The 27319-nt window shown below is 41.9% G+C and overlaps 1 protein-coding gene across 1 annotated transcript; it reads right to left on the reverse strand.

Moving 5' to 3' along the window:
- Positions 1-199: 199 nt before the first annotated feature.
- On the reverse strand, positions 200-27016 carry FNDC7 (fibronectin type III domain containing 7). The gene is made up of 12 exons (XM_004448984.3): positions 26856-27016; positions 26347-26365; positions 21422-21676; positions 20086-20346; positions 17363-17620; positions 13444-13698; positions 11477-11734; positions 10687-10941; positions 9795-10049; positions 7763-8023; positions 4927-4956; positions 200-1107 (listed from the first exon to the last, which is right to left on the reverse strand). Exons 1-12 carry the CDS (start codon positions 26916-26918, stop codon positions 1076-1078), a joined length of 2202 nt encoding a protein of 733 aa, XP_004449041.2. The 5' UTR covers positions 26919-27016; the 3' UTR covers positions 200-1075.
- Between the last annotated feature and the right edge of the window lie 303 nt (positions 27017-27319).

Genomic DNA, 27319 nt, shown 5'->3' on the forward strand with positions numbered 1-27319 from the left:
ATTCCCTCTGGACAGTTTTATGGTTGTTGCTAACTTCAGACATTCTTGGCTCCACAGCTTTGCTTTTGGGGGAGTAAACACTAGCTGTGTGTGTGTGATACACAAGTCCTACTTGCCCTGTTTTTTACAAATAGTGTTACTGGTATTAGAGGGTTAACAGTTTTCTAGGTACAACAGATTTATGTTATATACCATTGCATTTCTTGTTCAAATATGATAATAGCAGTTACAGTCTGAGCAGGGATATAGCCAATAAGATTGATAGTCCCCTCCACCAGATGTGTGCATGCCAGCCTGTCACAGTCTGAGTCTCTGCCCTTGGCTGCCCCTCCATCTGAAGGCTTTGCTCATCCAGAAAGCACGACTACAATCAGCCAGCAGCTGAGCTTTCCCAGACGCTTCCATGAATGCCACATCACTTGAGGCTTTGGTTTGGCGAACCTCCCAAGCAGCTCAGCTTCCCTTCTAACTTGCAATGAAGGCATTTGTTACTACAGCTTGCCCTGGCAGCTGCTGCTGTCCAACCTATGCTGAAGTCCAGACAGGAGGTTTGTCCTGGGATGAGTGCTATCTCCTGTGGGTGGCTTGGCTTCTCTGGGAGTGAAAGTGTCCAGCCCCTGAATGGGTAGGAGACTGCACAGCAAGGGCTGGTGTTGGTGAAACACTCATGAAGTGACTGTGTTGAAGTCTAGGATGTGTCTGGATGTGAAATCTCAGAAAAGAACTTCTGCTAAACAGGACTCTCATAGTGTGCTTGCTTACTCTGGCAGCCTTCCAGAGGACTTTCTGGGTTTCTGGATCCATTTCTCTGCAGCAGATCTTGGACTTCTGTGCAGGTGAGGACACACCAGACACCCCTTTAGATGTGGAGTCAACGTTTTTCTAAAAGCCACAGCAGCTCTTCCTATCCTAGAGGCATTTTGTATTCTAATAGTTCTTCCATCTCTAATCACTAACAATTGAGACACTTCAGCACAATGAATTAGAAGAATTTTAAAAAGAAATCTTTTCAGTTGAATCACATAAAATCAATCTAAATTAGTCAAGTCTTTGTTTTCATCGGAGGCTCAATGTGTCATTCGACATTTCTCTTCCCTCTGTAAATCACTGAAAAGGGCAAGAAGAGGCAGCAAGGTACATTAAATATGCAGGAATTTTCTGAAAATAAAGCCCTCAAGCATCTCTAATATTCAGATTAGTATTTTTATTCAAAATGTTATTTTTGCAGTTTCCACAATAAGCAGGAAATTAGGACAATCTGAACTGTTCAAAAGAAAAGAAGAAACTGACTGGCATCCAGTTTGCTCTCTCTTCTACTTCTTGAAATGAATCCTCCTAAGGATTCCCTCTGAACCCCAGGTCAACTTGCTGTGTTACTCAGGAAACTACAAAATTTTAAAGATTCAGGGAATTGGGTAAGGAGAACATAAACATGTTTGCTGAGTGAGTTGCAGAGGGGAAACTTCCTTGAAGTTCCCTGGGACATGTAGGTGATACTGAAGCAGGCTGTTGTAACAAGCCAAGTCAGTGGATGCCCCATGAAATGATGTAAGGTACAAACCCCTCCAGTCTACCTTCTGCTAAAGCCTTATCACCTCATTTAGGTTGTTTTCCCTCTCCTTCCCAACCTCCATTCAATTTCCAGCATTTAAATAGCTTCCTTGTGTGATTCTCAAACATGCGTGCATCAGAATCACTTGGGGGGCTTGTTAAAACAATGATTGCTGGGCTCCATTCCCAGAATACCTGATACAGTAAGTCTGGGGTGGGACTCTAGAAATTGCATACTAATAAATTCCCAAATGATGCTGATGCTATTGGTCACACTTTGAGGACCATTGAGTTAGGATATTAAAAAGACTATGGTTAAAATGCAGGTATGATATTTGTATCACATTAAAATGTTAATAACTGATATGTGCTTAAACTGACCCTGAATTAATAATAACTACCATTTATTAAGTGCTTACTATAAGCCTGTGTCCAATAATTTACATCATATTTCATCCTTATAATGTCTTAGGAGCTGATTGTTATTTATTCAAATTTTCGGATGAGGAATTAAAGCAACCTGCCTAAGGATAAGTGATAGCAGCAGGATTTGAACTCAGCTCTGACTCTTAAAAAGTCCATTCATGCTTTTGAAAAGCTTTAGGATAATCAAAGAGTCTTAGACCTGCCAGATTTCCAAGGCTCCTTTTAGTGTATCTGGAGGCCCCAGGTCAGCCACCTAATTTGACTTGTCCTGTATAAAGGGAGAAGGGAACACTGAAACTGACCACAGCAATTTAGAATTCCCACCTCCCCCGAATATAATGAATGCCATATGGTGTAGAGACCCTCACATGACCCAGCTTACTCTTGTTAACTCTTGAGGGTCAGGTAGGATATTTACAGAACCTACTTCAAGAGAGGGATAGATTTTAGGCTTGGGGTAGACTGAAGTATGTACCCTGACAAAGATGTTCCTAATCTTAATCTGTGGGCAGGAACCCATTTGTACACAGGACCTTTTAAAGATGTTATTTTTCATTAAGACGTGGCCCAACTGTGTAAGTGTGGGCCTTAACCCGTGTTATTGGAGTCCTTTATAAACAGAAGAAATTTGAATGCAGTAAGAGAAAGCCACAAGAGGAGATTAAGGACGTTGCTAGGGCAGAGGAGGCAAAGATGCAAGCCAAGGATTGTGGCAAGCCAGCACCAGAACGCTACGGTCTTTGAGGAAAAAGCGTGTTCCCCTTGTGCACTGCCCGAGCAGTGCTTTGCAAATTTGAACATGCATACGAACCACTTGGGGATAATAGACAGTGCCCTATTTCATAGAGCAGGGTAGGGCCTGAGATTCTGCATTTTAACAAAGCTCCCTGGTGATGTGGCTGCTGCTGCCCTTTGGCCCACAATTTGAATAGCAAGGGCCTGGGTTAAGGCTTTCACGTTTATTTTTTTAAACATTGCCATGCTAATAAAATTTTAGGGAAAGCCAATATACACTGCTCTTCTCCTCCTGGGCTTTCTCAAGGTGCATTTATGACCCTCTAGGGTTCAGGGGAACACTGATTAAAACCACCAGGATACTAGAAGAGGTCTAAAACGCACATTTCACTGAAGACCAGGGTCTACGGCCACTTGTACTTGGGAGATTTTTTTTTCAATAATTTTTTATCATTTAGACGTTTCCTCACAATTAAAAAAAAACTTTTTATTTTAAAACACTTTCAGATTTGCAGGACAGTGCAAAAATAATACAAAACCCATAGAGAGCACCCCAGCATACACACCCAACCCATCCAGACCTCACAATTAGTTTTTGATAAGCTGTCTGTTGCATTATAGCCACTGGAAACAAAAACCCTTTAAAAATTAATAGAGGTAAAAAATAAATCTTTAAAAAAAAAACAAAAAAAATTAATAGGGGGAGCAGATGTGGCTCGGGCAGTTGACCTCCCACATGGGAGGTCCCAGGTTTGGTTTCGGGTGCCTCCTAAAGAAGACAAACAACAAGCAGACATTGAGCAAAAACAACGAGCAGACAACAAGCAAAAACAATGTGCAGGCAATGAGCAAAAAAAAACTGAACAGACAAGAAGCAGGGAATGGATGTGGCTCAGACAGGTGAGCACCCACCTCCCTTTGGAGGTCTCAGGTTCAGGTCACAGTGCCCCCTAAAGAAAAAACAGACAACAAGCACAAACAACAAACAAAAACAACGAACAGATGAGGGAGCCATCGGGGGCGGGGGGGGGGGGGTGGAAATCTGAATAAATCTCAAAAATATTATTTTAAAAACTTTTTAAAAGATTAATAGGGATTTTTCTTATTTCAGACCTACAGAGGCAGGAATTGCTCAGAGAAGCAGTGGGCTAGGAGAGGAAAGGAACTCAGGTAGAGAACAGACAGCAGGAAGAGACTTCAGACCAAATCCCTGCTGGGGGATGGAGTGTAGAATGGGCAGCTGGACCCAACCCAGAAGGCTTCATTTCCATTCACACCCTCTGATATTAGCCGTATCTGACTGGAGCATTGTGTAGTCTGGGGTTGATGATACTCTCTGGCGCTTTTCCCACAGCCCTGTGTGGTCATCTCTGCTGCCCAGCCCAAGAGTGTACCCCATGAGGTTCCCAGCATCGTCTGGAGAGGATCAGCCCTGAGCAAAGCTGAGGAGGCCGTGAGCGTTAGCTTCACCCCTTTTCCTCCTTGGAGTACACCCACCCATCCAAACCAGAGGCAGACATCTTAGCTCTGTGCAGGCTAACAGGGTCCCTCTAAAACCTGTCTACTGAAAGTATGGTCAGACCAGCAACATCCGCATCAGGGATCATCAGAACCTGTTAGAAACGCAAAGTCTCTGGACCTTCCCTGGACATAGCAAATCAGAAGCTGCATTTTAACAAGGTCCTACGTAATTCTCATGCATAATAAAGTCTGAGAAGCTCTGCTCTAAAGCAGTGGTTCTCAGCCTTGGCTATACTTTAGAATCACCCAGAAGGAACTTTTAAAAATCTGATTGGTAGGCTTCATTTCAGACCAATTAAATCATACTTTCTGGGGATGAGGCCCAGGCATCAGTTGTTTTTTAAGCTCTCAAGATGATTCCAAGGTAGAGCAGAGGGGTGGGGTGGGGAGCAATCTCTGAAGTACGAGGCATTAAACTCCTGTCCCTCTGGGGAATATGTCATTTTACTCTAGGAACTTGAAAAACTGAAAAGACTTCAGAATCCAAAGAAATTACTGTCAGCCAGCAGATTCTGAGGGGAGGCCCTATAATAGGGAGGAGTTATTGGAGGGGCTGGAACCTCTGCTATCACAGAAAGAAAACATTTGCCTTTCTTACACATTGAAAGTCAGCTTTGCTCCTGACTTCATTGTCACCCCTAAATGCAATAACAATAATGCCCTTTTCTTTTATCCATGAGAAAAATGGCTTACCCATTCCAAGGGTACTTCCAGAGCAGGTTACTGTAATAAATAGAAACACGAGCATTTAAAATATATTCATTGATATGCTGGAGGTGGCAAAGGTATAACTTTAGAGTAAAATAAAGGAAAGTGAACCAAAGGATAAATGAGAACCAGCTTGGGTGATAAGAGGAGATACCTATGAGAAGTACTTTCTAGTACCTCTATTTATCTGTTAAGTGTTAAGAAGAATAAGGCCAACCTCATATGGTTATGAGGATTACTTGAGGTAAGCCATTTAAAGTCCTGAGAATATTAAAATATTATTCTGGTTAACAGAGTAAGCCATCCCTGATATTGCCCCTAAAACCTAAAACTTCTCCCAAACACATTCTACCAGGGAGGCAGCACAAAGGTGGATTCAGTAACTTGAGTCTAGACACCCAATCCTAACTAAGGTGAAATGACTGCAGACATGAGATGCCCCCCTCCAAAGACTAACAGAGCTCTAACAGGGACTCCTGGTGGCTAACAAACAAACAGAAGAATAATTCTCTAAAGGTTGATTGGTGCCAGTATTGGGCAGGAGAAACCACTGAAGACCTCCATCACTTACTTGCTAGCTGTGTGGTCATAGGCAAGCACAAAACGCATGTATTCTTTCTTTTGTTTAATTTAACACATATTGGGCACCCACTATGTGCCAAGTACTGGGGTCAGAAAGTTCACCATTTAATAGGGCACATACCACACATTGAACTCACAGTAATATAGTATGGTAAGGATAAGAGTGCTGTGGGGCCGTCGAGGAACGAGAGGAAGGGCTAATTCAACCTTTGGGAATTGGAGAAGTCTTCACAAAGGAGGGGGAATTGGGGCTGGTGGAGGTGGGGTAGAATTCCAGGCAAATAGAAGAGTAGCTGCATCAGCACAGAAGCATGGTGTGGCATGGTGTATGTGTATGTGAATGAGTCCATGTGTCTAGACTAGAGAAGAAACTCCTCTCAGGAGGGATGTTGTGGAATGAACCTAAAATTTCACTGTCAAATACAGTAGTTACTCACCACCTGTAGCTATAGAGCCCTTGAAATGTGACTAGTCCAAACTGAGATGTACTGTAAGTATAAAATGCACACCAGATTTCGAAGATCGAAGATTTAGTATGGAGGAAAAAAGGAATGCTGTTTTTACTTTTTTAAAATATGGTTACTAGAGTGTTAACGTTTTTTTATACATGTATGCTTACATTCTATATTTCTGTGGGCCAGATTATGAGGGACCTTGAATTCCATGCTCAAAAGATTGAATTTTATCCTCTGGTGCAATAGAAAACTTTTTAGGAGTTTTTAACACAAGCAGTTCAGTGTCCCTAAATGATTACTTTAGTAATAGTGTGGAGACTGGAGTGAAAGCAAGAAGGCAAGACGAGAAGGAAGACAAGAGTCTACAGGAGAGGTGGTAAAGGCCTGAAGTACGGCAGTAACTGTGGGAATGGAGAAGGAACCATCGTGAAGGCAAACAGGACAGGACTTGGAGTTAGATATGAAGGCTGAGGGAGAGGGAAGCTGATTCCAGGGTTTTCAGCTTATGTGCCTGAACAAGGTTCATAGAAGGAAGACCAGAAACAGCAGGAGAAAAAGGTCAAGGGTTCCTTTTGGCCCTGGAGTCTGAGATGCTTGGGGAACCTCCAGGTGGAGGTATCAAGGTGGAATATGGATTTAGAGGTTGGGAGAAGAGAAGGGCTGCAGATAGAGACTTGGGAGCCACTAAGTCTCCAATTTATAAACTGGAGATAATAAAATTCATTGAACATCAGCTATTGGGTTATTTTGAGCATTCAGTGAGATACTGAATGGGAAAGACTTGATAAATTTTGAAATATTATGCAAATGTGTTGGAGTATTGTTACTAAGCTTTAGGCTACTCTTCCTAAGAGCTCTTCCTCTCCCCAGGAACCTATTCCTGTCCCTTCCCATATGGTCTTGCTTTGGGCCAGCTTGTCCTGTGGACAAGATAATGAAAAACGAGGAATTAGAGCATGACAGCCAAGGACAGAGGGAACACCCCCTCAGGAGGAACTGGCCGGATTCCATCACTAGGAACCATCTTGAACCTTTTTGTTATTTAAAAATAAATGGAAAATTTAGATTCTGATTATCAGTAAAGGTTTGTGAACCCATATTTAGTTCTCTTCCCGTGTTACCTGCAAAGTTCTAGGGCTTCATCAGCTCTTTCATTTTCTTTTTATTTTAGAAGTGTATAAAAAATAAATGACTGTGCCCTGGGCGAGGCAGCAGAAGGGGCTGGAATAAAGAGCAGGAGAATTGCTAATGTTTTTCTGCCAGCTCTGGGGAGTTGGCAGTTGCTGACAGTTTTGTGATCACAGGCTGCCTGCCCACTCACATTTCCAAACCTAGCTTATGACTTATAAATTCATTTTATCTGGTTCTCCAACTCTTCCTCAGTCATACTTCTGGATCTGTGCAAATAAAGGTTTAAGTCCCTTAATTTCCAACACCACAGGTGCCTATCATTATCTCTAAGACTATTTCCAAATCTATCCCCAAATCTCAAAGCAGGAAATCATTTTTTATTTGCTTATTTAAGCAACAATCATCTAGTCTTTTTTTTCTGAAGAGGAAGAAGGCAGGGAAGGGAGGTCTGTCATCAAATCAAACAATAATTGAGTATCACAATTCCAAGAAGCTTGGGGTCCCTACGTAGTCAGAATTGGCCTGTGACAGACATCTGAAAATTTCACAACCCCTTCAACAATCCTACATAGCAAGTAAATGTGACAGCTGAGTCTTAAGTCACAGGTCTAGTAGGAGATTTGTTTTAAAAAAAGGGTCATAGTTTACACTACCTGAATATATTTTTTTTGGACAGAAAGTAAGCTTCAGTCCTGTTTCAGCAACTGGAGAGACCATCACAGTATACACATCCCCACAGGGAATCTCGGTGACATCACAGAAACTGAGACCTGCGCTTGAGGCACACGTGAAAATGCCTTTGGAGCCATAGAGGTCGGTGCTGTAATTGGCAGAGCCCCTGGAAGCCTGCCAGTAGATCCGGATGCCATTAGGGCCCAGCCTGTATAATTTCACCCCCAAAGGGCAGCAGGCACCTGGAGGATAAAAAGAGACAAGCCACCCCCAAGTCACTTATTCCACCATGACACAAGCGTGGTCTTTATTATTGCAGGGAAACAATGTAAGTAACTTACTGTAAATCCTATAATTAAATACTGGATATGATTAGAGCAGGATTTGAAGACACATCCAGGTTCTTTTTTGTAGTGGGCCATGTGTGCAGGGGTGGGATGGGGCATGAATTTTTTAAATAGAGACAATGGTGTGTTAAAAAGGTCCACAGTGGCAGAGATGTATTGTACGTGACTCAAACTGTATGAGTCAAATGCACAGAACCCTTGTCAAGTGCTTTTGTAATACCCTAGTTTTAAATAAACTTTAGTAGGGATAAACTTACATATAATCAAGTACATTCAGCTTCAATTGAAAGACCAATGTTGCTGAGCTGGGTAGCACGATGCCTTGGGAGCAGTCACACGACAAGCAAGTTGGTCCACTTCATCATGCATACAGACTGATGAGGTACTTTTTATTTTTCTTTTCTAAATATCTTAGGTACTTTTTATTTTTCTTTTCTAAATATCTACCCATTAGGTGTCAAGCAGGTCACCAAATAGTGGATTCCTCAGTTACTAAAATAATGATGCTGATTGTGTAATAAACCAAACCAAAAAAAAAAATTCCATTATAGATAATCCAGCTCATTTGCTTTATTCTCTTTAAAAAAAATTTTTTTTCAGGTATGAAGATAAGCAATGGGCCATATTGCCAGAACTGATGAGAACTTGGGCAGCAAATCTAATGAAAGATAATGGCCAAAAGAAAGTATACATCAACTTGTAGCACTTATACACCAGCATATGTGTAGCACTTTATAAATGCTTTTACATTATGATTTATTTCGACTCTCAAAAGAACTTTCTGAGGTAAGCTAGGAAGAAATCAGCCCCAGAATGCCACGGTCTTCAGGAAGAAAGAATTGTCTTCCTGACACCTCTACTTTGGACTTCTCCTAGCTTCTGAGTCAATAAATTTTCACTGTTTCACTGTTTAAGTCAATAAATTTGCATGGAATTTGTCTTAGCAGCCAAGAAACTAAAGCACAAGGTATGATACTATAGGTAGATGACTTTGCTCTCTCAGCCTGTTGAAGAAAGAAACCATACACAGAAGGAGCTGGAGTGGCTTAGAAGAGAGAGGTAGTAGCATAACAGTAAGACAGAATTCAAGTCAAATAGAATGTGTGATCTAATGCTGTCTGAAAATGCTCCTAGGTTGAGTTCCTCTTTGGTGCAGGTAGATGTGTCATGTAGAAATTTGTTCTCCCTTCCAAAAAAGTGTACCTGAACCTTGTTACCAGGGAAGTTAATTTATCAACTACCAACAGAGGTCTCTGAAGCTTTAAGATTCTAAGTCATGGGGGACACTGTAGACATTTTAGAAAGTAATCTGAATTTATAATCCAACTTTGCAAGCTAGGAGATGTGGCATCTTTTTAAATGAAAAGGAAAGGCTTATGCTTGGGGTGTCCCCCGCATCGGGGAGCCCCATGCTCAAGGAGTGTGCCCCATAAGGAGAGTCGCCCAGGGTGAAAGAAAGTGCAGCCTGCCCAGGAATGGTGCCGCACATGGAGAGCTGACACAGCAAGATGATGCAACAAAAAGAAACACAGATTCCTGTGCAGCTGACAACAACAGAAGCAGTCAAAGAAGAACACGCAGCAAAAAGACACAGAGAACAGACAACTGGGGCGGAGGAGGAGGTGAGAGAAATAAATAAATAAATTTTTTTTTTTTTATCACTTACTAGAAGAATAACTTTGGTAGGCACAGTCCACAGACAGCCCAGTGGCACTAATCGATTTTAAGGCCACTGTATAATTGATGCCACATGTGATGCATCCCAGGAGGCAGTGGTTTTGATGGGTACGGCACTTAGATTGTCCAGGGTGTGACTCCAAAACTGCCACATAGGTTTGAGCCCCAGTCCCAACGGTCCAGCTCACGTTGATTACTGACTGGGTGACCTGAGTTACTGTCAGACCAGCTGGACAGCACGGCACTAAAATGGGGAAAAAGAAAAAGAATTGTGACTTTATTTCCATTTCATTGTATATACAGAAGGGAAAATGATGTCCAAAGGCTTCAAGTGATTGGCTAAATTTTGTTCACACACAATACTACATAGGCTGAAGCAACAACAGCTTTCTTTTGTTGCACTCTTACTGGGCATCAGGCACAAAGGTAAGTGCTTTGCAGCATTAGTTAATTTAATACAACAACCGTAGGGGACCATTATCCTCATTTTAAACTGAACTCAGAAAGCATTTTTTTTGAGAAAGGTTTGAAAGGGGTAAGCTAAAGAAACAAAAACTAAACCAGTTCATTTGTTTGCTTGTTGGCCATTCTGATAGACCATGGGGGGAATATGAACTCAAATAAATGTTTTGCAGAGTCAACGTATTCCTCCTTTGATGCCAGTGTGTACGTCCGTATTAATCTTCTGATGACATTTTTCCTAACCTTTGTCCAAGTGTTAAAAGTTTTAATTTCTCTAAAATTGGGGCTTTTTGAAAGGCGTCTTATTAGGTTTAAAATCTCTGCCATACTTAGATCAGATCAAATAAGAAAATTCACATCTTAAGCCAATTCCTAAAGACCCCCTGAAGTCAGTGTCCGATTTGGTGGTTGCTACACACCTGTTTCTAGGGGGACACTGTAGCTGGGCAGGCTCCGTCCTGCCTGTGTCTCGGCCACAGCAGTGATGGAGAACACTGAGCCGCAGGGCAGGCCCTCCATGGTGCAAGACTCCCCTGTGCTCCTGCACCGGTACAGTCCTTTCTCCCCTTGGGCAGTCACCGTGTAGGTAGCGTCATCATTGGTAGATTGCCAGTGCACATTAATCATGGAGAACGCGTCCTTGGAAACATTTTTTATTTCAGGACTGCAAGGAGCTAAGAAAATTGAAACTATTAATTGAAACATCATGAATCAAAAATATCACGTGCCATTTGGTCTAAAGCTGCTTTTTCCCCCGAAGCCAAATCGTCATTTACTTTCAACCATACCGTGCATTTAAAGTTGTTGATGCTGACATATGGTATTAGGTTCTTACACTGTTGGACTAACTGGAAAATATTTAAGAGCTTTTTAAACTTGGAAAGCAAACGTAGATAAGACAAAATTTACAATCTTAACCTTCAGGAAGCGAATACAGGGCAGGCTCCCAGAAGGGAAGAGGAACTGAACAGCTTATGTGGTCATTGGTAAAACCTCCCACCCTCCTCAAAGTCTCCTCTGATGTTTTCTTTTTTCCACTCTCTTCCTGTCTCTCTGCTTCTCCTTAGTCCAACAAGAGCTCTAATGGTACCCACAAAGAGCGGTTAAAGGGGTTTAGCTTTCTTACAGGTTTTGTTGAAAGCCCATCCTCAGGGACAAAGCTGTGATGTCACTCAGACACCAGGGAATGAAGCCACAGCTGTACCATACCTGTGGTTATAACTCGGGAAGTACACGACATGTTGCTGCCCCGAACCTCGCTGAACGAGAACACCGTGATGTTGTACTTAGTGTCACACTCTAGAGCCGAAAGGGTACAAGCAGGGGCAGTCTCATTGCACGCCACCACATTGTACCCATCTACAGCCTTGGTTTCATAGAGTTCGGCGCCACGGACGGGAGACCAGACGAGCTCCACTCTGTCACTGGACACGAACACAGGGTTAATGTCACTGGGACAACAGGGAGCTGAAAGCAGGACAGAGACGGTGGACGTCAGTACAGGAGCGATGCCACCAGGGAGAGCCATGCCCAGAGCCTCTGCCACCGCCATCCTGGATTACGAGAGCCTCCTAAAGGTCTGCCAGCTCCGATCTTGGCCTTACTCCCAAGGCACAGAGGATAAATCCGCAGCATGACATTCAAGATCATTACAAGTCCACCTTGTCTACATGTTCAACTATGTCTCCCCAGCTCCCTGCCTGCTAGGCTCCTCAATTCCCCACCCATGCACTCTCATTTCTGTGTGCCTTGAAAACTGCAGATACCTCTACTAGAATGCCTTTCCCCTCTTTTACGTGACAAAAATTATACTTAGTCTAACTTCTCAGATTCTACCAGCCTTTCCGAACATTGGACTAGAAGAAGGCAATTTTAAAAAAAGTATAATCGTATTAGAACAGACCCTAAAGAACCCCATGGACAAATTCTGACAAATATCTAACCCAGATAGGCATTTCTCTGGTATGCTCTTGCCTCATCTAAATTCCACTCATCTTTAAAGATCCATCTCAAGGCCATGCACTCCAGAAATCCTCACCCCCACATTCTTGAGATCTTACTGATAGTCTCTTAATTCTCTTAGCCTATGAATTCCAAAGTCACTGATAATTTGGATTCCCTCATCCTGGTAAATTTTATTGTATTCCAGCTAATATTGTTATTTATATAATTATATTTTAGTATCCTTATCTATAAATATAATTAATTTCAAATCACACACTCCACTCATTCATCAAAAATCAAGTGCCTCCCATATGACAATCACACTAGGATAAACACTGAGGATGAAAAGATGAATAAAATGTGATCCCTGCCCTGTAGAAGATAGAAGCCAAGGGGAGGGAAATAATAGGAACAGTAGTGGTGAGGCTGGTGAAAACATTTGCATGGCACTTTGCCTCCACTTAGACAAAGACCTTTTCACATTTGTGTTCTCATTATTATTTGTCTCATTTTGCAGTAGAGGATGTGGAGGAACTACTGAGATAGACATCCTTGCCCTGATTTTACATTTGATTTAGTAGTCCAATTAGGATTTGAATTCAGGTATCCTACTTCAAAGCCCTCCATACCATGTAGCATCTTCACCATTGTATCCCTGTCTCTCTCGTCTGGAATGAAAAGTGAACTCTTGAGAAGAAGGGGCTACAGGCCTTTCAGCATCTAGCACAAGGCTGAGCACTAAGTACAACTTTGTGAGGATTCAGTTTTTTAGAGCAGGGTGAACAACTGCATTCTTTCTCCTCTTTTCACTCTTTGTTTGTTTGTTTGTTTTGAAGTACTGGGGATCAAACCCAGGACCTTGTATGTGGGAAGCTGGCACTCAACCACTGAGCCACATCAGCTTCCCTCATTTGGCCTTTTCATCTGTTTTGCTTGTTGTTTGTTTTTGTTTTTTTAGGAGGCACCAGGAACTGAACCCAGGACCTCCCATGTGGGAAGCAGGCGCTCAACTGCTTCAGCCACACCCACTCCCTCTTTTCTCTCTTAAACCTTTCATTCTTAATAAGCTTGGATCCACAAAGCCAAAATTTCCAGGAGTTTCATTTTCCATTCTTGTCCACAGAATGACTCCCAGGTGGTCTATGTACTGCCAGTAAGAGCAAGAGGTGATCTGTTCTGCTGCTGAATGTGGTGAACTCAGGACTCCTTTGGAAGCATCAAGTGCAACTTACCTGTGGTATAATTGAAAACGTCACCCAAAGGACTCTGCCCTGCCTTGTTATAGGCAAACACACTAATAAAGTAAGTGAAGCCGCATTCAGATAGGAAATTGCACTGGGTGAGGGATGTGTTACAGTGTACTTCCAAGCCATCATCACTCTTCACAAAGGCCACATAGTAATCGCCCAGCTCCACATTGGACCAAGCAACAGACAGGTGGCCAGGGGGGTCCTCTTGGATCGTCACTCTTCCAGGTGCACAAGCAACTAGGAAATGAAAATCAAATAATAAATAGTTGTGAGAGCTCTGTGGGAGATTTTCTTTGCATCTTTGCAATTGTCTGGGATTTTAAGACAACCCAAAACAGCAGCTCAGAGCTTTGTAACAGATTGGATTTGACTATGTACCAGAAGCATTAGAAGATTTTCTTTCTAGAATCAAACAGTTTGGGTCAATAGGATCCAAACTATTACAAGAGACTTGGGTGACAAGTCCAAATTCTCTTGTCATATGAATTTTTTTTAAAAAGGACCACCAAAATTTGATAAGTCATTTTATGATATAAGGATTTCTACTGTTAGAATATTTGTTGAAAGATTTGGGGAAGCAGATGTGGCTCAAGCGATTGGGCTCCTGTCTACCATATTTGAGGTCCAGGGTTTGATTACTGGGGCCTCCTGGTGAAGGCATGCTGAACCACAGCATGAGTTGGCCTGAGGGGAGAGCTGGCCCACACAGAGTGCTGGCCCAAGCGTCAAACTGGCCCGAACAGAGTGCTGGTCTGTGCAGGGAGTTCTGGCCCAGGCAGGAAGCTGGCCCAAGCAGAGAGCTGATGCAGCAAGATCATGCAACAAAAAGAGACACAGAGGAGAAACAGTGAGACGCAGCAGACCAGGGAGCTGAAGTGAGGAAAGAGACTGAGTGCCTCTTTTCCATTCCGGAAGGCCCCAGGATCTGGTGCCACCTGAAAAGAAGACAAGCAGACACAGAAGAACTTACAACGAATGGACAAAGAGAGCAGACATGGGGGTGGGGGGTGGAATAAATAAAATAAATAAGTATATCTTTTTTTTAAAAAAAGATTTGTCCTCTCCAAAGATGATGCAATTCTGGCCCGAGTGGAATAGAAAATATCCCTGCAGTTATTCTTTTTCAAGATAATAATAGCAATTGTTCACTTTGCTTTCAGTTAATATTTCTTGTAATTCTTCCAAAATTATCCTCACTTTACAGATGAGGAAATTGAGGCTCTAGAGGTCAGGTGGGTTGCCCACACACACATAGCTAGCATGGAATGGAGCTGGGCCTTTCTGATACGTCACGGAGCCTATGTTCAAAGTCTCAGTAATATGGAAAGTTTTCCTAACTGCAGTCTCCCATGTGCTGAATAACAACAAAATAATAGCTTTCTCATGAGCAACATATCAGCATCCTGCATGTGCTGGATGCTTCTTAAACAGAGTTCAGATACCAGATCCTATGGACAAGGAACAGTCTCAGCAGTATGTGTGACTCAGTGCAAACCAAGGAAGACAATCTCAAAAGTCCTAATATTTATCTCACACACTATATGCTGAGCCATGTCAGTAACAGTCAGGGATGGCCTTGGTTAATATTGCCTGTTTTTCTCTGTTAAGGCAAAGCCTCCTTTACCCAGGATCAGCCATAAGCTTCCCCGCCTTCCCCCAAAGCTCCCTTGTCTGTTTGCTCAATGTTTGCTCATTGATTTTTTTAAAAGATTTATTTTATTTATTTATTTCCCCTTCCCGCCCATTGTTTGATGTCTGTGTCCATTTGCGTCTGCTTGCATTATCCAGCAGCACTGGGAAACTGCATCTCTTTTTTGTTGTGTCATCTTGCTGTGTGTGCAGCGCCACTCCTGGGTAGGCTGTACTTTTTTCACTTGGGGGTGGCTCCCCTTGCGGGGTGCACTCCTTGTGCATGGGGCGTCCCTAAGCGAGGGTGCTCCTGCATGACACGGCACTTCTTGCACACAGCAGCACTGCGCGAGGACAGCTCACCACACAGGTCAGGAGGCCCTGGGGATTGAACCCTGGACCCTCCATATGGTAGACGGACGCTCTATCATTTGAGCCATGTCTGCTTCCCTGCTCATTGTTTTTTGCTTGTTGTCTGTCTGTTTTTTCTTTAGGAGGCACCAGTAACTGAACCCAGTACCTCAGTGTGGGAGGTGGGCACTCAATTGCTTGAACCACATCTGCTCCCTGCTTGTTTGTTTTTGCTCACTGTCTGCTCGTTGTTGTTTTTATCCTCATTGTCAGTTTTTTTTTCTTGTTGTCTACTCGTTTTTTTCTCATTGTTTATGCTCAATATCTGCTTGTTGTTTGTTTGTCTTTTTTAGGAGGCACTGGGAACCAAACCTGGAACTTCCCATGTGGGAAGTGGGCACTCAACTGCTTGAGCCACATCGGCTCCCAAGCCCTAAGCTTTTAAAATTGTAGTCATCTCTAATGAAAATCTTCCTAAAATACATAACACATTTCTGGGCCCCCAGAAACATATAGAACTTTCCAAACATAGTTCTGTCTTTTATGGATGAGTCAAGGTCACTCCCATGACCATGACTGACTGTGTTCTGCACAAACTACCATGGTACTCCTGGGCCAATACCTGTGCTACTGTTTTAGTAGCACTGAACCTTGGTGGAACTTTAGAAACAACTGGGGAGAACTGTAGCAAACTATTCATATCCAGACTCCATTCCCAGCAACTCTGATCAGACTGGGTCAGGCTTGGATATTGAGATTTTATCAATGCTCCCCGGAGGCTTTTAATGTGCATCCAAGATTGAAAAACCCTGGATGATTTGCTCCTGCATTGGATGACTAACTTAAAACTGCTGTGCTTTTGAAAAGGTGTTTCTTTTCTCCTCCCTTACTGTCAGCTATCATGTCCTCATAACCACGTCTAATATACTGGACACATTAAATTATAGTACTGGCGGTTGTTAAGAGAGAAGGTAATCACCAAGTTACATCAGTAACTTTAACAATAACTCTAAAGAAACTGGGTGTCTGAGGGGTTGGCTCTACTTCTTTTCTGTGAAATAGAATGCATCAGCTCGTTGACAGCTCTTTTCTTCACTGCTTTTAAATTTAGAATGCCATAATTCTGACTGTCGATAAAGTGGACGTTTTTGTAATTATCTACATTTTCTTTGGCATATAGGAGGGAGATCAGGCAAACTTGGGCTTGAATCCCAGCTCTACACATAATCTCTGTGCCCTTGGGGGAAATGATTAACTTCTCTGGGCTTCAGTTTTCTTATCTGAAAAGGGAGATAATTGAGCCTGCCTTGCTGAGTTGTCATGAGAATTAAATAAAATAATGTATTTATAGGGCCTGGAACATCCTAGCTCTTCACTGAATGTTAGTTCCCACCCCTCAAAACACACAGACACTTCTAAATAGAGGCGCCAACCCCCACACATATGTATGCTTTGTCTCTCTGATAAGAATGAAAATGGGAAAATGTCCAAACATATTCAGAACTATAGACATCCTATCTTTATCTTAAAAAGTAGCTCCCTCCAAGTCCAGGTCTGTGAAGAAGAGACAGTTATCAGTATTGCACAGTTAGAGCTGCATATAACTCAGACTGGATCTTAGGATTTTCATACCTTTATAAAAATTTTTTTAATCCCTAAATAATTAATAAAAGATCTGAAATAAAGTCTGGCCTTCTGATTTTCAAAGATGTATATATTTTTCCCCATGTACAAATCTGGTTTCACGATCAATATTATTCAAATTCATCAGAATGTCCAACTCAGTGCTTTCATTCAGATCGGGCTTTCATTTTCACTCCTTCCAAAGTGTTGCGGAACACTTGTGGGTGGCTGTTTACTTCCCTTAGGGCAGTCGCTTTGACTTGCCAGTCCCACAGTGCTCTCACCCTTATTTACATACCGGTTGTCAGGGTCACTGATGAAGCCGAGTTGCTCGATCCAGCATCATTACTGGCTAAAACTGAAATCAGGTATTCAGTTCCACACTGGAGGCCAGAGATGGTGCAGGAACTGAGAGACGTACTGCAGCTCAGCTCTGAAGAGCCACTCAGAGCCCTCACGGTGTAGCTGAAAGCTCCTTCAGTCGGTGCCCATGAAATAGATGCCTTTAGAGCCCCACTGTCAAAAGAGACTTGGATGTTGGAAGGGGCACGAGGACCTGCAGTTTTGAGAAACAACTGTTAAGTTTTTGCAGTAGCCCCAAGCACTCAAGTGTGATTTGGCCAAAATGATGTTGTAGAGTTTGAAGGATGAGGGACTCTAGTAATAGGATAATTGCAAGGACTATATAGAATAAAATTGGGGTTTAGAGAATCTGGGAAGTGGTAACACATCTGCCATTTATCTATGCAAATTTATAATTAGCTATGCGACCTTGGCCGTGTTATTTAACCTTTGTGCTAATTTTTTCTCATCTACAAAATGGATCTAATAAGATCTGTGCTTATCACATATTAGGGGCGAAAAAATGTGTTTTGACTGAATGAATATACTATTCAATAAGCAGTTGAAAGAATTAAATGAAATTATGAATGTGCAGTGCTGAAAGGGCCATGTGAGTATGTTACTGTTAAGTAATAGGTCAAATATTCTATTTGATTAGCTTCAACAATATCCCTTCATTTGCGGCATCTGCTAAGACTTCTGTAATAGCTTTTAGGTCATAATTGTTTCTAGAGAAGCACACTTTCTTTCCATTCTAAATCAAAGAGGAGGGAAAGTATCAAGTGTGATGTTCACACAGAAAGGCTGTCTTGTTTTATTGTCTCTAAAGCACTTCCCCCTACCTTCTTAAGAAATATGTCTCCCTCTTTTAGTGTTGTCCCCTTGAAAAAGCTTGAGGAAGTGTCCTCCTGGATTGGGGAGGAGAGAAGCTGGCCTAAGCTCTCCTTTGGATCGGTGCAGTCATAAATCCCACCTGGCAGGTGGTAGAAAACTGCTTGGACAGCCTGTGAGCTGAGACCAGAGTCCTCTGGACATGTATGGGGTAAACAGAAAAGAGCCTGCTTTAGGACACTCATCTGCCAAGGCAGGGCCCCTGCCATGTTGCTCCCTTAGGCCATCTCAGCAGGACCCTGCCCACTGCACGGTCAGCATGCCTGTAGAGGCAGGTCTACTCTGGACTAGTTCTGAGCACAAGGTTGGTAGGGGTAGCCTTCAGTGTTTTAGAACAACTTGCTCTTCCCCCATGGAGCATGAAAGACCAAGAAAAAAAAATGAGTAGAATATTGAGAGGCTAAATCCAAACTCTAAAACTTTTTATCCCATAGGAAAACAAATGAAGGGGGAAGATTTTGAAACCATTCATCTCTGTGAGTTGGCTCTCCCAGTCCCCCAGCCTGATGTCAGTGCTGCCTCCCGTGCCACCCTGTGCCTGGGTATCCTTCAGTGAAACTCTTAGTACACTGAGCATAAACTGGTGGTTTATGCTTTGGTCTATCCTGGGACATGATCAGTTCTTTGAGTGTAGTGATCATGCTTTGTCTGACTTTGTATCCTCATCACCTAAACAATATCCAGCACCTAGTGGGCCTTCAATAAACGTTTGTGAAAGAACAAATGGAAGAAAAAATGATTGCCTGCCTAGGAAATGCATTTGTCATTGTCACACACATCTTCCCTCATCAGGTCCATTGTGATTCACCCTTAGGACCACGTGTTATGATTCTTCCTAGAGAAATATTATAAAAGGCAAACCCTTCTCTTCTCCCTACATTTCTGCCTTGACCCATAGACAATGGGACTTTCACTTCCACTCCAAACTTAGGGAATGTTGGAGAGAACATTTATGGCTTCTTTCCACTGTCTCGTTGGTTTTTTCCAAGGGATGAAATGACTCATCTGGTTGGTGAGAGCTTAGTGTCTATCAGACCACATTGCCAGTGGACAGCTTATTCTATCTCAAGAGAAGAAAAGAGCCTCCAGTCCCCTCCCCATATTCCACTCTGCTGCCTCATTCTCTTGGCCCACTCCTGCAACTCTGTTGGAGCTTCTGGTCATCACACAGCAGTATCCCCTGGTAGCGGTATTGCTGTGGTAGGATGGTGAGAGAACACATGGCCTTCTCCAGCTTCTTGGTCTACAGCTGGAGAGGTAGTGGGAAGCTCCCTGTTAGCCTCAGGTCTATGTTGTGTCTTTTGAGGTATAAATCTGCTGCAGAGTCCCACCACAACTAAAGTACCATGACGGTAGGAACTCTGTTTTGTTCGCTGCGATGTCTCTAGAACAGTGCCTGCTCCGAGTTGGCATGCACTCACCATATAACTGCTGAATCACAATTCTTTTCCTTTATCCAATTGGCCTGAACCCAGGAAGGGACAAGGATAAATGATAAACCTAACAAGACTCACTTCTTGTTGCACGGTATTGAATGTTTATGTTGAAACTGAGTTAGATGGCAGAGGAGGAAGTGCCATGCTCTGTTTATTCTGAGCAGCATGTCTTTGTACGTTCAATGTTTAAACTACAGAGGAATATCAAGGCATTATAAATAACTTCATATAAATTTAAATAGTTGATACCAGCTGCTCTGTCCTTATCATGTACACTGTTCTTTATGGCTAAAATGCGCAGGCCCCCTCTTTAATAAAAAATGTGACTGTGGCTGAGCTGGGAAGTCCTTACTTGTTCTCTGATTGCAGGTGGAGTCATCTCCAGGGATTCCATTGGCATTCCATGCATAGGCCTTTATGGTGTAGAGAGTCCCGGCATCCAAACTGGTGAATGTCAAGGAAGTGTTTGTAGTATTCTCTTTCCATATTCTACCCAAGCCATTGGCTCGCATAATGGACACAGAGAACCCAGTTGCCATATATACGGCTTGCCACTGCACAACAATAGAGTCTGGACTTGGAGAGCTTAGTTCTAGAATTGGGGCAGCCAACACTAAAAAGACAAAAACATACACATATGCATAAGAAAGTCCAATACAGAATAACTGAAATTTAGGGATAAGTAAATTAAAGTTGATTATCCATATTATAAAATATTTGCTTTGCAAAAGGATCCATGCCAGAATTCTGTTAAATAATTGCTATTTAGGTGTGTTATTAGTTATAAATAACTGGGCAGGGAAATGCGGAATAGGAAAAACCTAAATATTAGGCATTACTTTCAACTGGATTGGTCAGAAATTAGGTAAAACATCCCTGTAATCATAGTGTGAATACATGGGAAAATGATGGTTTATATATTTTAAGGTGCACATAGCTTTTCAGGAACACGCCCAGGTGCAACTTTATCAAATTAATTTTAGTAGTGATGATGCCAAATTCCAAATGTTTTTGTTAGCATACATGCCAGGCAGTCACAGTGCAGCAAAATCCCTTCTACTCATTCTTTATTTGGTTCTTTATTCTGCTGGTCTTAATTAAGAACAGGTTAAAAACAGCCCTTTTTCAGGGTTTTTTATAAAAAATTTTAAAAGAAGTTTTAGATTACATAAATATTACACAAAAATATAGGGGATTCCCAGATGCCCCTCCCATCCTCCATCTCTCCACATTAACAGCATCCTTCATTAAAATGGTCCATTTGTAATAAAGGGTGAACATATACTGAAGCATTGCCACCAACCATGGAGTATTATTTACATTATAGTTTACACTCTGTCCCATACAATTTTGTAATTTATGACGAAATATACAATGGCCTGTATCCATCATTGCAATGTCATGCAGGACTACTCCAATGTCCCCAAAATGCCACCACATTACACCTATTCCCTCTCCCTCCCTCCGGAACCTCTGGTGGCCACCACCTTTATGTCATTGACAATGGTTCCTCCATAGTTAGCTTTTAAAGATGGCCAGAAATGGATTTTATTTCCATAGCAAAGCTTCTGGCATTTTACCACCTCCTCCCCAGATATGAGTTTTCCTCCCCCAAAAACATCATTTGATGGCTTTCAACTGATCCAGGCGACAAGCAAACACGCGACAGAGGAGAAGCACTCAGCCACCTGTCTTTGCCTGCTTCGGGGGCGATGCTTGGCTTCTCTCAGTGGCACTGACGGATCTGATGGTGATTTGGTATAAGGTCGCAGCCTTCAGGCCTGTCACAGTGCCTGGGGAATTGGCCACCGTGGTTTCAATGACCGTGGTTCCATCTTCAGCCGTGAGGAGGTAACTGGTGGCCCCTGGCACAGTAGCCCATTCCACAGTGATACTGTTGCTGATTTTTGAATACGCCTGATCAATAGTGGGTATTTCCAGAGCTGAAAGGGATTTTGAGGTTGTCTATTAACCAGGGTACATGCAAGAATCACGTCTCTCATCATGTTACATTGTAAACTACATCATTCTCCTGCCCCCTATCGGGCATATCCTTTGCCCTTACTTCCCAGATCAAGGAAAATATGAAAAAAAGAAAGGCAAAGCTGCTCCCCAGAAGAGAGTCAGAAAGCTCAAATCAAAGGCCAAGTTTTAAAAGGTTTTTAAGCCCTTTTAGGAGTTTAGAAAGGGTTTTCCCCCAGTGCCTGTGGGTTCATTCGCACTTTTAAAGAAGTTAAATAATGACTGGAAGGTAATTGTGGAAAAGGACTCAGAGTAGGGAGAGAGTATTTGAAGGGCTTCATTCCAGAGCTTTCTGTTCCAGCTCGGCTTTCTGTGAATTTCCCGGCCTACTCTGCCACTGAGCTCCCCTCCCCGGCCCTAGGATCCACCTCCACCCCCACCTACTCCTGGTGACTGTCCTCACCTACTCATGCACTTTGCTGTTTCCCAAATGGCATTTAATCTAATGGAGGAGGAAGGAGAGAATTGAGTTTTTTGTTATAATTACTCTAAAGTACTCTCTTTCCTATTTTCAGACTAGATCAATTTTCAGATTCTGCTATATAAAATAAAGATAAACTTTATCCTCTCCTCTTTAAGAACATCTGCCTCAGCATAAAATGACATGCTCCTCACCTGGACCTGGCCATAGTTTGCCATCAGTGTGCAAATGCTTATGTCATGAGTTTGCACAAAACGTTCCTATACTTTAGGTATTGTGTAGGAGATATAGCATGGTAATCAAATTACTATTAAAAAAAATCCTCAGACACAAAATGTCCTAGATATAGAGAATTCAAGTGGAATAAAAGGTCAAACCAAAATAGCTGGGTTTTAGGTTTGGAGCCAGCTCTTGGCCTTTTACATTTAACATACTTAACTTCCTAGGTAGAATCACCATATGCCAAACTCAAAACTAAAGGGCAGGGGAACAGATGTAGCTCAAGTGGTTGAGCACCTGCTTCCCATGCATTAGGTCCCAGGTTTGATCCCTGGTACCTCGTAAAAACAAACGAAAAAACCAACTTTCATTGGGGAGCAGATATAGCTCAGTGGTTGAGTGCCTACTTCCAAAAAAAAAAAACAAAACAAAAAACTAAAGGGCAAAACAAGTAAAGAGAAAGATTAAACGTAGATCAAATGTGTGACCCACCAGTATCAAATCCCTCCGCCCACCTGCTAAATCCCCATGTGCCGATCAACAGACACCCTTCTCTTTCTCTACCAGTAGACCACAGAGTTGGATTTGGCAGCTTCTCAGAAAAAACCCTGCTGCAAAAATGAACAAAGTCTCCACTGTGCACTGGCCAGACATTCCTTGAACATCACCCAAGACTCTCTCCTTTGCCATTGAATGAAAATTATGGTGGTCATTTATGCTGGGAAAAAGTTGCAGGCCTGCTAATCTTTGCTCTTTGCCAGCAGAAGCTGAATCTGTAGGTAGGGCCTGTGTCCCCTCTCCCCGCTGCGGGATACAAAGCTCTAGCCAGGCCTCCCACTTTCATCCCCCCACCCCCACATACCTCTTCTGCTCCCCCACGTGTTGGTCCTGTGTTACATGCTTCCTTTCCCCTAACCTAATGGTCTTCTTTCAACTCCTTGTTTCCTTTGTTCGAACAGTTTGTCTTAACTCCTCCATTAATCTGTCCGACTCATTTGAATGGACTAACCTACTGGAAAAATAGCAACTAAACTCATCACAGACACAGGAAGACTGACAGTGCATTCATGGAGAGGTTGGAAGGGCATTAAAAGGCTGGCATGACACAGACTATCTCCCACAGGCTTGAGGACTCCAGAAATCTTGCCACATTGAATTGAACTAGGAGAGGCACACTTGTTCAGGAGTAATACATGAAGCCAATATCAGCAGGATGAGACCCACGGGCACATGGTGGAAGAAGAGTAAAGGAGTTGGATGCTGGAGAACTGGGGTTAAGCCCTGCCTCTACTAGTTGCTATTGTGTGAATGTGGCAAGTCCTTTAATCTTCTACTCTCAGTTTTCTCCCTTGAGAAATGTAGACTATTATCAATGCCTTCATTTTAGAATTGCTGTAAAGATTAAATGAAATAGCACACGTAAGTGCACTTTGAAAGCTACAAAGGGTAAGTTATTTTATTGTGTGTGTGTGAAAATCACGTTTTGATGGGTTATGGGAAAAGGAGCTGGTTTGGAAAAGCCAACTCATATGGCACTATCACAACAGGTGCTTGTGGAAGTGGGATTCCGGGAGACTGGGGCAAGTACAGCTGGGGACACAAATTGCCTGTTTTATAGTTGCTGGTCCTAGGGCAGAGGCTGACCAGCACCAGTAATGAAAGCTCGACGCCTCTGTACCATGCTTCCCTGCTAGGTTACGAGAAGCTCAATAGACATGTGCAAGGACCCATAAATTAGCAACCGCGCCTCACTATTATCTGTGTTAAATCCACTTTCTGGATTGATAAACACATTACTTCAACTCCTGAGATGTACAATCAACCACTTTGATCAGTAAAAAGTGAAACACTTTGATTCTCAGCTTCTCTGAGTTCCACCAACTCGGAGTTCTAAATTAGCCCAAGAGGCCCTGGCAGCCAGACATAGATAAACAGCTGATGCCAGAGTCCAAAGAGAATCGAACTACACACCCAAAAGGAAACCTCCTATATACACTGTCAATAAAACACATCCCATCTACTGAGAACCAGGACGTAGCAATTAAGGACATCATCGGCGTTGCAGCTTGCCTTGTCTTTTCTAAAGAGCTCTTAAATAATGCGTGTGGTATGGGACTAAAAAGAAGCCAGTTTTGTGAAGGCACAGTGTGTCATGTCATGGGCGTGCTGGGACCTCGAGGAGACAGTAAGCTAGATTCAATCTTCCCAAAGACTGTTTTTTAAAATTCACTTCATATATGGCCCCCCAAAAATCTTTTTTTTTTTTTTAAGGAAGTATGGCGTATTGAACCCAGGACCTCATACATACAAGGCACTCAACCACTGAGCTACATCCGCTCCTTCCATAGCTTTCTGACGAATCCTGACTGACTTTCAAGAATAAGGTAAGTGATGGGAAGGAGGTGTAGCTCTATAGTTTGACTATCTGCTTCCCATGTACAGGTTCGATCCCCTGTTTTTAGGTACCCCCTAAAAACAAAACAAAACAAAAACAAAACAAAAAAGGGAGTAAGAAAAAGTCAGGAAATAAAAAAAGCCCACTGTAGATGCATGGTATATGGATTTTTATGTTTCTGTTATATATCCATATCAAATTATTTAAAGACTTGCCTTATTTCCACTTCCTTTTCTGTGCTACAGAGAAAACAATAAATAAAAATTGTTCTAGTTTATGTTGAATCACTGTGAGAGTTTATAGGTAATAAAATCTATACTACATGTTCCTACAGATGAATCTAAATCCTAGTAAGCGTAAAGTTCTGATGTGGGGGCTTAGAGTTCTAGAATGTAAGAGCTGAGAGAGCCCTCTAGGACATTATCTTTGCCTTCAGTCATTTATTCAAGAAAAGTGGTGATCAAATCTTTTTTGAAAAGAAGATCTTTTTCCAGTTCTGAGTTATCGTAGTCTAAATTTTAAGGATGTAACATTCAGAAATGTAGAATCCTTTTTGACTAAAATAGGACATCTTGAAAATTTCATCAAAAACCCCCTTTCTAGTTTTAACAGAGACAAGAAAAGTTATGAATATTAGACTTTACTGTTTGTAACTACAGTTTTGCTTCTTAGATTGGGACGATGATCATTGTAATATTTTACCCATGGCTAACTATGTATGAGAAAATGTTTGACTACAAAGATTTGCCTTTTAGGTTTGACTCATTTATCTGTCTCCTAGCATAGTGGTTAACACACAGGGAGAGCTCAGAAAACCTTGATTCTTTTTCCCCTACTATAGCCTTTGTATTTCAGGGTAGCTCATGAATTAAAATGGAAATTGAACACTGGAGTTGCCATCACTGATCCGTGTTCTGCTGGTTTCTAAGCTAGCTTGGTCAAAATCCTGCTTCCTCCTACACCAAATCTTGGTGTGTATTTCTGTCTTTTTCTTCCATTTCTCAGCAAGCTCTGTTCTTCCCCGTTTCCCAAATAAATTCTTTTTACTGCCCTAAAAAACAAAAACAAAAACAAAAACAAAACCCTGCTTCCTTAAAACAGAGTTACTGAGAATCTCAAGCATTTTCGTTTCCTTTTTAATCATGCCTGCACTAACAGAGTACTCTAGCATTTTCTCATGTTTGGCATATAATCATGTACCACCTTTTTATTTCTTTGAGGTGGGAGTATATTTTTATTTCCTAAATGCTTTACTATAAAGATCAAATTCTTAAGTGTGTTTGTGCAGCTCAAAAACAAAGATATATTAACAAAAGAAAAAAAAAACCACACTGATCTAGGTACAAGACACATTTCAAGCAAGTTTTACTTTCGGTTGTGTTTTTTTCATATATTATAAACATTTACTTAACTTGTTGCAGTTTGAAGTAAAAAAAATTTAAATGTATGCTCAACAATAATCATTAAAATGTTTTCAGGGTAAAAAAAAATGAAATTGACATCAAATAAAGCATAGGTGGGATGGTGGGGAGAAGCTTGTATTCAGAAAATTTTACCTGCTTTTGCTGAAGCAACCTGAAAGGGAAAGTTTAGAAAATTAGAACTAAAAAGAAAAACACCATTTTGGGAAATATGAAATATAAATCAGAGCAGCAAGAAGTTAAATGCAACATTTTTGTACAAATGTGAGCAATCTTTCTACCCATCAAGAGTACTTATTTGCACAAATCCTTTCTCACTCAAATCCCAAAGCAATCCTAAATAGAAGATAGAGGCTGGAGGCAGATCACATTACTATTTCATTTTTCTTCCTGAATCTGCCTATTGAACTAAGTCAGTAGCTGCTGACAGATTTTTCAGAAATCTTTGTTCTTAAAACATAATGATAATCTTGTTTTCATTCTCTGGTATATTTCATTGCATTTCAAACACACAGACATATACAATTTTGGTATGGTCCAAAAGTGTTTTGGTTTCTATCTCCCCACTCTCTAAAAAGAGAAAGATAATGAATGTATCTTTTTCCCCCTAAATAGCTGCAGGTGGGTTGGGATGGTGAACTCACCATTTTAAGACAGATAAGACCGAATCCAATCAAAGACCAGCATTTCTTGGGTCCACCAGCCATCCTGTTGGACACGGCACTCACCTGGCACTTAATAAAGTGATCAGGGTTCTCCGTGGTCCCCAGAAGGGCAGCACTGCTGGTCTCTGGGCTGTGGGCTGTGATGTGGGAAACAGACCCTGTGAAGTAGCTCCTCCCCTTCAGTGCAGAGCTGACCTGTAACTAAGGGCACTTAGAGGCTGGCAGGGGCTGGTATTATGAAGACAGAAAAAAATAAGGGAGGTGAAGAAAGCTTCACCAAGCCCTGTCATCTGGGTTGCAAGATAATGTTGAATGTTCTCCTTTATTTATTTTTTCTTTCTTTAAAAATATTTGCCGAGAAAATTGTGTAGCAGTTCAATATTATTGATGAATTCCAAAAAGAAATATTGGATTATGTTTGTAAACTGATCTTTTCCTCTGGG

This window comes from Dasypus novemcinctus, chromosome 9, assembly GCF_030445035.2.
Source record: "Dasypus novemcinctus isolate mDasNov1 chromosome 9, mDasNov1.1.hap2, whole genome shotgun sequence".
In the NCBI taxonomy this organism is placed as follows: domain Eukaryota; kingdom Metazoa; phylum Chordata; class Mammalia; order Cingulata; family Dasypodidae; genus Dasypus; species Dasypus novemcinctus.

Coding starts and splice junctions, on each gene's coding strand:
- FNDC7 (XM_004448984.3), bottom strand. CDS start 26,918: ATGGCTGGTGGACCCAAGAAATGCTGGTCTTTGATTGGATTCGGTCTT. Junction 17,621..20,085: donor CACCTGCAATCAGAGAACAA/GTAAGGACTTCC, acceptor TCAAAACTGCAG/GTCCTCGTGCCCCTTCCAAC. Junction 11,735..13,443: donor CGTTTTCAATTATACCACAG/GTAAGTTGCACT, acceptor TCCTGCTTTCAG/CTCCCTGTTGTCCCAGTGAC.